This window comes from Anoplopoma fimbria, chromosome 21 (genome assembly GCF_027596085.1).
Source record: "Anoplopoma fimbria isolate UVic2021 breed Golden Eagle Sablefish chromosome 21, Afim_UVic_2022, whole genome shotgun sequence".
Taxonomy (NCBI): domain Eukaryota; kingdom Metazoa; phylum Chordata; class Actinopteri; order Perciformes; family Anoplopomatidae; genus Anoplopoma; species Anoplopoma fimbria.
In genome coordinates this window covers 21370904-21382651 of record NC_072469.1, presented here as the reverse complement: position 1 = coordinate 21382651, position 11748 = coordinate 21370904, and the positions used below count along the sequence as shown (strand labels likewise).

Sequence of the window (11748 nt, the reverse complement as noted above, 5' to 3'; positions counted from 1 at the left end):
AAGACAGAGACAGAACATCCGTCTGAAGTGGCTTTTTGCACGAGATGCAGCGGATCTGACTGAAGGCTGCTGTGTTATCCATCATGCAATGCGAGCTACTGTAGCTGCACTGTATTCATGGCAGAGCAACATGCACGTGATTTATTTCCCAAAGTGCTGACGTTTCACTTCTGTGCTTCGGCTGGATACGTAGTAGCAGCACCCACACAAACACACACACACACACACACACACACACACACACACACACACACACACACACACACACACACACACACACACACACACAGAGTCTGCATGTAAAACAGATACTAGAGAAGTAGTGAGGTCTGTTTCAGCACCATGGACAGAGATTCATGCGTTTAACCAGCGATGAAGACAGGAGATCTTATTGTGAGGCCACAGCAGTCAGTGAGGCTCAACTACACAATAGTCCTCTGTGTGCTCCCTCTGTTTGTTTTTCCTACCTCCATTTTTCTCTCTCACCTGTCCCCCCCCCCCCCCCCCCCCCCCTCTGTTCTCTCTCCCAGTTTGTGTTTTTTCTCTTTAGTTTTGGCTCCATTGGCAATTAAATAGAGTCTCCTTTGTGTGACGATTGAAAATTGATTCATGTAAAGTGCTTTTTGGAAGTTAAACGTGATGCTTGTGGTTTTTTTCTTTTCTTTTGGTGAATCTTTTATCTGCTGTGTATCGCATCCTGAAGTGCCTCCTTAAGATACCGAGCAGGGGTTTTATTCAGACCAACAAGGACTCAGATAATTGCCGAGTTGTTCACATTATTTGAACTGTGAATGGTGTATTGTGCAGCTGCATTGTGTAGTGTAGATTTTTAGGGAACACTTTTGAAAGGGAGTGAGAAAGAGGTATAGTCAGAGGAGAATATTGGAAAACCCTCCCTGTTCTGCCACTCTCTTCATGAGAAAATGATGTATCTGCTACACTGGTGTTTCACTTGAAAAGCTTTGGCCATTTGATTGTTGTCCCAAAGAAAACCCAGTCATGTGCATTCAGCTTGTTTCTATGAGAAGAATCCGGGAAGAGAAGCTGGAATACTCCTTGTAATTGTCTTTTTGATCAGATGTAGTGAACTGGCGCGGCAGACGTAATAATACAGCTGTTCGGCTACGCTGCTTCAACCAAAAAGGAGCTGAATGAAAGTTTGATTGCCATTCAAACATGACACTTAAAGGGAAAAGTCTATGTTAAAATGACTCAAAACTAGTTCCACATTCAAGAGCACCGTGCAGAAATATAAGCATTTTTTCCAATACCAGTAGTTACAAAGCGCGATACAATACGAAACGCAGCAACATTGGGATGGTCTAAATTTATGATTTGGACTAAAAACGGAACCAAAAGCGATAATTTCAATGGTTAAAGAATAACTGTAATTGGACTGCATGTATTAAAGTAAATTACATAATTTCCACTGAAAGAATAAATGGATTGTCTCCCACTGATCTTGGTAGTTTCCATGTGAGCAGATCTTTCACAGTATTATTCATTTCAAAAGCCATCTTACTTTTTTGTACAATAACTCCTACATACATTTTATTTGTTCCCTCCCTGAGCTCTCTATTCTATACCCTGGGTTTCTTACATCCTGTTGTATAAACACCACCTATCACTGTCTTTATCACTGTCTTTACCCCCAAAACTCTTCTCCCTCTTCATGTCTCCCTAACACTCATCTGCAAAGCCCCATCCCTTCTACCTCACACCCAACACACATCAGCAGCGATAAACGTTGTGTGTAACAGCGAGCAGGGTTCATTTACTCTCTCTGATGAGACACAGCTTATGATTTGCCATCAAATTGATTTTTTTTTCCCCCTCGCTAATGAAATGGTTGCTTTGCAGAGATAGCAAGCTGAGTCAACATCGAATATTCTCCAAAAAGTGAAGCGGCCTTTCATAATAATTGAAGTAATTGCACTCCAGATTATTGTCAGCCACTTGCCCATTTTGATAAATTGATATTCTTTTCAAACAGCTCGTCTTTTTCAATCACTTAACAGTTACAGTGCAGCGGGACCTTTCACATTTTTGAGAGTTATAGTCAGTTGAAGGCCACATTTCAGGGTCCTTTTGTTACACCCGAATGATGCTCGTAGTAAAAAGATAGAGCAAGAGTATTTGTGTTAACTCCTCCGACATGCTAAGGATAAAAGTCCTCTTACTTGCCATTTGTCATGGTTCAACGGGATCACTTCAATCATATCACGTAACAGAACCAAGAGGTAAAAACACAGTTTTCTTCTTTATCAGCAGAGGGTTGTTAAACCTGCTCTCATGTTCCTCCCTGCTGTGGTCTGTCAATCATATCTAAGGCGATATAATTGTTCTGTTGGAAAAGAGAAACAAAAAATGTCACCACATTGAACTGTAATTGGTGTAACAGTGAAATGTTGAATAATCACACTGTTTTGAGGAAGAATCGGTGTCATTGTTCATGGCGAAATCTGACTTTCTTCTTTAGTGACTTCAACAGCTTGAATACATGTCTGATAATATCCAGTCTCTGAACCCATCGCCATCTGTCTGATGACCATTTAGCTTCTTTTCTAGGGGGTTCCAGTGTAAAGCAATAATACTTTTATTTAGTATAGTTCAGCACCTTTCATAGAACATCATTCATAAAGCAAAACAACTGATATCTGTATATATATGCAGATAAATGAAAAAGAAAGCTAATTAAAAGGTAAATCATTGGCGATAGTCGATGGGTTCAGAGATATATTTCGGCAAATGCATTCCACCTCTTTTTCGCTCCACACGGACTGTTTAGCTGCAATCCAAGACCGCTCAAACGTGATTGGTCCATACTACTCGGACTACAAACGAAAACGGGAACGCTTCCGATACCAAAATCTTGTCCTGTTGCCTACAGATTCTACATTAATGTGCAGATATCTGTTTATAGAGATTAATATCTATTATTAAGTGAGTATAGGTCTCAGCTTGGTTCTCATGATTCCTTGCTGAAAATAATGAAGCACTGATGCGTGACATACCGGAAATGATTCATTAAATCAAATGGATCAAATGATAATGTAAAATACATAGATGCTCATACAATTTTAATACATTAATAATTCATTATATTACCTTAATTCTAAGCCTTTTTTATTTCATCTATATAGATTTTTCTTTCTCTTTTATAGCAAAGAAGTGTTCCAGCCTCACATATACTTTTACATGAAAGAATCAGTTCTGCACAGTGAGAATTAGATTTTAAATCGATAAAGTAAAAAGGAGCACTGGTGTTAAATCTGCACTCGCTTTGAGTGAATACCTTGAATTTGATCAATAAAGCTGCACTGTTCCTACTGTTGCTGTTGCTACTTAAAGTAAAGTAAGATGACCTTTTCTTCTCCCTAATAGATTTCTCTTCCATCCATGTGGAAAGCGTCCGCTCCAAGCTGCTCAGCTGTGTAGTGTTTTAATCTGCTGTGCTCAGGGTCTCAGTAGTGTAGCCCTGCAGTTCTGTAAAGAGGTCAGTCAGTCAGTCAGGCAGGACTTGGTCACCAACACACACACACACACACACACACACACACACACACACACACACACACACACACACACACACACACACACACACACACACACACACACACACACACACACACACACACAGTCTGATCTATTGAATCACTCCCTTATGAGGTTATTTATTGGACCTAGTGTGATTCGTTTTGAGCTATTTCCAACTACTGCAGACTCTGTGTGCTCTGTCTTACTGTCTCAGTGAAACTGTTTGCATTTCAGTGTGCAATTAACTTGTTTTTGTATCTTTTCAAACATTTGATTTCCCATAATAATTAATTATATGGCTTATGTGAGGCTTTCACTGGCCTGCAATCACTACAATTCCTGTACAGCTCTAGGAAAAAAGAGAGAAAATGTGAAGAACGTGTCACAAATACCAGGCATTGCCGGGCTTTGAAATATTTGTTGCTTTTGAGACGCATTAACAGAGAAACATACAAGGAGAGAGGTTCAGTTACACATCAGAAGTCTTATTACATCTACAAACACACCTGGAAACATTTCTGTCTGACAGGGTCACTTTGTCATTGGCATACCTCCCACACATCAGGTAATAATAACCAAGTCATTTAATCTCAGTTGTGGGCCGTTTTGTTATTTTTCATTTTTGTTTTGTTTATTATTTCACCTCACTCTACTATTCTAAGCAAATTATCTGCAAAACCACTTTAGTTATTATAGAAATAAAGTGATCATTTGATATACAACCCAGTATGTGTGAGGGGCTTTTTATGATGCTAGAGCTCAGTAGTATGATGAAGATAGGTTCATCACCTTTCATCTTCTGTCATGACTAAGCATAATTAAGTCTATTGAATACATGATTTGTAATCTTTTTTTTTTAGCCAAGTTCATCATCTGTCTGTATGCTGGTGGGTTATTATAGCATGTATTTACATCTAAACAGAGATGCTCACTCAAATTTTAATTTAAAAACCCAATCAGAACGCTGTGACAGAATGCTAAAAGTCATTACAATCAATCTAAAGTTAAATGTTTTTTAATTTCCCATGTTGCTTTGTTACGGCACCACGTGAAAAATGGAAACAAGGCCTTTCCTTTTTTGTTATCTCTAGAGGACGGGGAAGACGGAAGAATTTATATTTAGAGATCAGCACCATCAAATTCAGAGGAGAGAAACAGTTTGTGATTGGTTAACACATAAAGTGTCAAACGAAACACAGCCACAGTCTTCATCAAATCAATCACAGCCTGTTTTGGTTTTACTTTTTTGTTCAGAGCCGGTGATGGCCGTCTCAAGGTTGATGACTTCATATGGCAGAGGTTTGATCGTTCATGGGTTAATACAGCTCCTCTTCAGGCACAAGTAGAGTAATTACTACAAGACGGGTCAGGTTGGTCCCAGGGGGTTACAGGAAGACAAAGGATACGTACGGTGGGGGCAGGGAGTGTGTACGGGAAACAGAGCGAGAGGAAGGGAGAGAGAGAGTGTGGTGCATGCTAATAAAGTTATCATGTCCACTTACAGCCTGGGGATGCTGATGTCTGAATGCTGTGTGTAAGTGAGAGTCATGCTGGTGGTGTGGGAGAGCTGATCATCTGAGCCTTGACAGTTTGTTAGTTTGTTCAGCTGGTGTATAACTAATAACTGTCTGTGTGTGTATGTTTGTCCAGAGAGGGATTCATGTGTGTCTAGATGTCCCTTCCTCAGCCAGTTTGAATGTAAGTGATGGGAGGCAAAATCCACAGTCCTCATTCTCTGCTTTCTAAAGTTCAGTTGCAGCTTATATGAAGCCTTAGACTAATCAAACGGGTGACAATCTTTTTGTTATGAAATCCATTTTTACACAGAACAACAACCATGGATTTTTTCCATTGAAATCGAGGGGATCACTGCCAGAGACAATTACAATGTTTTCCATATACACATGGGCATAGGAGTATTATTTTAGGATGTAAACCCCTTCTTCAAAGCCTAGTTTTATTGGGTTAACTATTGCAGTGTCGCCTAAATCAATGAATTGCTTCAACTGTAATTTCTAAGAATGTACTTTATAGTGTAATATAGTCTGAATTATTCCTCTTGTTGGGTGATTTATTCTTCCCTGTCATGCCTAAAAATGGTATTATTATAATTATATTAAGTAAAGCAGTACTTCATAATAACTGACTAAACCAGCTGAGCTGTAACTGAGTTTATAGGGCTGCCACTCATGGTTATTTTCATTACTTAATATATATTTTTTAATAATAATGTTGTCCTTACAATGTGAGAAAATAGTTCAAGAAGACGACACAGAATGAATAGAACAGTATAATGATATTTATTGATGTTTGGAAAGATGAGAGTTCAGGCCGCATTGATGTGAAGCAACTTCATATTGCATTGTCACATATGAAGACAGATGACAGGAAAGGATCAGATGTACCCCAGACACTGTTGGTGGTGGAGTACAGCCGGCAGGTAAATGATGGAAACTCTTGATAAAGTCTCCTGGAACATCCTGAAGGTTATGGCGGTGATACGGAGGCGGCAGAATTGATGATATTTAAATGACATCATCCAAGTATCGTTTGGCAAAGATCGTCTGTATGATATGAAGGGAAGCATGTCGGGATGCAGAGGTGAAAAGGAACATTAGAGCGAGAAGAAGTAGCAGAAACATGAGAGATATATCCTCCCTAGTGATAAAGCTAAACTGAAATATGCACTGCAAAATGTATTTGTTGAGACCAAGTACAACTGAAGGCTGAATAAGACTTTTATGAACTTAAAACTTAGAAACTGAAAACACACTGTTAAAGGATTAAAGTTATCGGAAGAAAACATAGACAACTCCCACACTGACAACTCTTCGACAGCTCCCTAAAGCATACCCCGCTTTACTGTCTATTTTACTCTGAATGGGACCATCATTTACTAAAAGAACACAATGCTGTATTGAAGCAGACTTGCTAGTGAGACCACAAACTCATGTTAACAATGTTTAATGAGGTAATGAATCAAGTGAGAAGAAGTTACATTTTTACAATGACTTTACAAACAGACTCCATTTAAAAGAACTGCCATTTAAAAGAATGCAAGTTTAACGCACTTCTTCATCGTCTTCACTATTTAGAACTGGATGTTGGCGCATGAGACCAACAAACAATCCAACACCCACATTTAAGAATATAAAGCTTTTAAATAAAATATAAGAATATACACTTTTTGTGATCAATAAACCTTTTGTCAACTGATTAGTTGATTCAATCACTAATACTGAGCCAGTCCCCCATTACTCATGCTCAAAATACCCCCAGAAATATAAAACGGGCTACATTTCTACTGCAAAAACATAGAGGTAGTGATAGAAAAGGACTTGAGGCAGTGCTGCAGGATAGAGTGAGTGAGCAGTTAGGGCATCTATTTCTTGTGTGTATCAGTGGGACGGATAAAAGCATCTCTCCTGATAAGTATTATCTGCTACTCCCAGCCTGGTCAGGTGACATTGCCTCTCCCACAGTCTCCTCTTCCGCATGATCTCTTCTGCTCTTGTCTGCCTGCTTGTTCAAGGTCTGGATCTCTTCCAGTGGCATCTTTCTCTCTCTCTCTCTCTCTCTCTCTCTCTCTCTCTCTCTCTCTCTCTCTCTCTCTCTCTCTCTCTCTCTCTCTCTCTCTCTCTCTCTCTCTGTCTCACTGTCTGTCTTTTCATATTCACCTAAATCGACTCATCATGTCATTCTCTTTTTTTCTTCAATAAGGACCTCTTTCTGTGAATGAAGCACATTGGGCAGACACAGACGTGACCTTAAATACTCTGATTTGACTTTGGATTCCCACGTCATTGACAAACAGCGGGCAAATCAAAGGTAGCCTGAGGCCTGTAGTAGGGGCGACTGGGACAGGGAGCCCTCTTGGGAGTCTTTTGAAGAGCTTTTGCTGCATTAAACATTTTCTTTACACAAGAACAAATCTGAAGAAAAGATGTCTGATTTTATAGCTGATCAGAGCAACAGTGTCTGAGATGATTTACTTTTCAGAATTCAAAATATTCTGCAGTATCTTTCCTCACACCTACAGTACAGTTGTCTCATAAATACATTGTAATATATACACTTCCTCCCAGGATTGCAGACATCATACAAAGCCGGCTCCTGCAGAGTGTGTGTTTTGTGCCGGTGGATCAGTGTCTTCTCCAATCCAGACATCCACAGCTCAAACAGCTCTCCAGTAGTCTGCTGCAGCTGGGGTGGAAATTATGCAGCATGTGGGTTGACAAGAAAGAAGAGAGCAAAGCTTTGGCCAAGTCTCTTACATCGCAGAGCTTATGCAGCTGTATCAACGTGTCCTTTTAGCCTTCTCAGAGCGGTGAATGTTGGGTTAAGAGTAGAGAACCACGCCGTGATGTCGTGAAGATTTGTTAGAGGGAGAAATCATCAGAGTCCCTGCTCAAGTGTCCTTGTCAGTGTGTCCTGTGACCTTAAAAACTTACCTTTCCTGTTTCAACTGTTTAAGTTGCAGGGATGCAGGGAGCATCAGTGAGAGTATCATTGTCATTGTCCCCCAAGGGTGTCCTTGAGAGCTTCCAAGGACTCAGGTGTCTCTTGGCTGGTTGACAGCTCATCAATAACCGCCACCAAACCAAACCGCCTGGGGCATAGAGATATCACGCCCCGACAACAGATCTGCACAGATATGGACTGCATGTCTCAGGTGCTAACTCCAACTGTTGGCCTGCTTATATCGCACTGATGTAGAAGCTGGAAACTCTCTGCCTTACGTTATATACCTCACATACAAACATATGTAACGTATGTAAGTCACTTTAAGCCAAATAGCATTAAAGTCTGCTTGCATATAGAACTGTTCACCCAAATATGAACCTATAACTTATTATGCTTCCTGTGAAAGAAATTATTATAACCAGTCAACCAGCATCGGCTTATCCAACAGGACATTATGTTATTTAATGCACCTCATTATCATAGAAAGTGAAGGTGTCAGATACAGTTACTTTGGTTTGCTGAATGTGTGACTTATTCTGTGTAATAAAGGCATATCCACCGTGCAGATACGGTGGGACCTTTTACTTAAACACATGTCTCTTTGGCTTTTTTATGATGTTATTGGAGATTGGAAAGGACATAAAGGTACATGGGGGCATTAGCTCATTCAGCACAAACTCATCGGCTCATGCAAAACGCTCTACAGGATGTGCAATCAATATATGTTGGCACAAAAGTGTTTTACAGTAGAGACGTGGGCAGAATGCAGATGTACCCACATGTACTTTTCATGTACTGACTATCCCTAGAACATATCTCTCTCTCTCTGTAGTTTGCCACAGTTTGCTTCTTGGATCCACCTCATGCCTGCTTACTCTCTACACATCTGTGTGTGTGGTTTTCCATCGGAAAACACAATCATGAAAATCACCTCTCTGCAGTCATCCATAAAAAGAACTGCACATCCTTTACTTTACCCCTTCCCCATAAAAAACTATTACGACCCGGAAACCCAGTGGTACTTAACGGAGTTCTGCTATTTCGTCTTCCTGTATTATCTACCAAATTACAACCTTCATTTATAGACCTCCTGGTGGTGGGTTAGTTAAATTACCCACAGGCGCTACTAAGCATCAATTACAACTTTTACATCTTAGTGGTTTATAATTGTTAGACACAGGCCGCAGAAATCTACTGCAGTTGTGAGGAGAGATGCTTAAGTAAACTCTTAGTAACAGGGGGTACCTTATCTCTGTCTCTTGACTATGTCTACAATTCATAACGTCCCTGTTTAAACTCTTTTTATGCACAGATAGTCGTGACAGCCAACTGTCTATGCGTTATGTTTTATGACGGTGCTGGACTAACGGCTGACAGTTAGCCTACACCCCAACGGAGAAACACACAGGGCTCCGATGTCGATTCGAAGATGATTTAATTGCTTACAAGCACCTGATCTGGGATCTGGGGAATACAAGCACGGTGTGACTTGTTCCCCCAGTGATAGGCTTTTATATCTGCACCGTAACCTTGGAGACTGTAACCTAGTATATGAATTATAAAATAATAGCATAAAATATGAAGATAACAAAAATATGAACACCTTACAACTATTAAATAAAGGTAAAATGACTGACAAAATTAAATTCCATATTATAAGGTTGCTTCTTTTAAGACATAGTGACTATAATATGTTACATCTTCTGTATAGTCTTTTCCAGGACTCTCTCATTTCTCAGAAATGACATCATTGCTCTTTCTGCAGAGCTTGTAGATTCAACTTGATCTACTTTAAGGCAGAGGAGCGAGGTCCTCCAGTGTTTTAGACCTGCAGTCTTCAGAGTAACATTTCAGCACTCTCGCTGCTTGTTCATTCACATGCCGTTAGCTGCTGTAGACACTGGGGCCGGGCAGGAATGTCCCAATAACCAATTACCTGATTAGCTTTCTGAGCACACACAGCGAACGCAGCCAAGGCTAGCCAGCTTTAATACACACATGGGCTGCCTCATTGTAGTCCTCTCCGCCCCCTGAACACATGAGCATGTCCACAAGGTCAAACACGTAGCATCCACCAAAGCATACGGCTACATGATTCAGTTCGGTTACACGTAAACTTCTATAGAGTAACATGCTTGTCACACAGAATCAGAATCATCATCAGAATCACACACACACACACACACACACACACACACACACACACACACACACACACACACACACACACACACACACACACACACACACACACACACACACACACACACACACACACACACACACACACACACACACACTTGTCTTATCCATACATTAGTGCAAATTCACTGCAGTCCACTAATGCCTTCCGTTGCTTCTCTGCAGTAGTCGTCCTGAAGTCAGCCTCTGCTGCTGCTCTGGCTGGTTTAAACTGGTCAAACAGAGTTAATTCGAAAACCATATTATTCCAGCACATAAACACACTTGCATACAAGGACATATGGTCATTTCACTTCACACCAGCTTCAGAAGGACAGTTATTCCCCACATCTGTAATAAAATAACAGTTTTGCTTTGGTGCCAAAAGTAAGTTTTGTTATTCCGTCGGGAAAAAAATAACATTTCATTTGAATTTAACCTTGTGTGTTGTTTTGGCAAAAACAACGTTTGATGCTGAATTCCCATTGTGCGTTTGACGTTTTTTAAATTAGCATGCAGAGTAAGAAGTGGCCTCGAACTCTCAACACCTGTTTGCTGTGACTCCCTCTGTGCTTTCCTTCTTTTTTACCATCTGCAGTACTTTTCTTCATCGGTGCTATTTGTGCGTCTGTCCAATGAATGTTTTCATTTCCTCCCTGTTCTTCACTGAATCATCCCCTCCGATATAATACACTTTATCACTACTTTACCTTTCACATCCTCTTTGCATACTGATAACCAGAATGTCAAGTAATTAATGTTTACCAATGGTTAATAATAGTTATTCTAAACACTGAAATCATCAGTCGTCCTGTCCACTCTGTCCTCAGGCCCAATATGTTGAATGTTGGATTTTTAAAAACATTATGAAATGGTCAGTCGTTTTGCTTCATGACACCATTTTAAAAAGGCACAGATTGACCAAAGGCTGTAGGGTTTTTATTTTTGGTTTGTCCTTGTGTCTTGACAGATTGATCTGATTTTGATGGAGGTTGCTGACATGCTGGTACTAATTGACAGAGAAGGGAACTTTTTGGACATACTGTTGTCTTGTTTGGCTTGACTTTCTATTTTTCATGATATTGACACATGGTGTAACAAATTCCTGAAACTACAGCAACAATAAGAGGCTTATCCCTCCCTTGATAGTGAAGTCAACTACAAAACAAGACTTATAATGCGTGTCAGGATTTATTGTGCTGGTCAAACTTCAGCATGGTGGATTCTCCACTGGCCGTTCTCTCTCACTCCTCATTGTTGATCCACTCTCATCTAACTGCTCTCTGCTTTACTCTGCTCCTATAGGAGTTGATGACCAAATTGATAACTGAGACTCCCGACCATCCAATCCCTTTTCTCATTGATCACCTGCAGACCAAGCAAGACAGCCCAGGCAAGCTGCACAGAGCTCTCTCTGGCTCCGCAGCACTGTGGGCGCAGAGCTCCCCAGGTCAGTAATGTGGCTCAAAGAGACACGACAGAGCTTGCAGAGTAAACTCGGCCTGCATTTATGCTTTCTAGGATTTGCATAACAGGGCATTCTAAGCAGACATTGTGACTATCTCT

At 40.4% G+C, this 11748-nt stretch overlaps 1 protein-coding gene across 1 annotated transcript in view; it reads left to right on the top strand.

Annotated features, from left to right (window-relative positions):
• c21h8orf34 (chromosome 21 C8orf34 homolog) overlaps positions 1-11748 on the top strand; it is a 55029-nt gene that overhangs the window by 750 nt on the left and 42531 nt on the right. The window contains exon 2 of the mRNA XM_054623282.1: positions 11488-11632. Coding sequence (XP_054479257.1) covers positions 11488-11632 — 145 coding nt within the window. The remainder of the gene's footprint in view (positions 1-11487; positions 11633-11748) is intronic.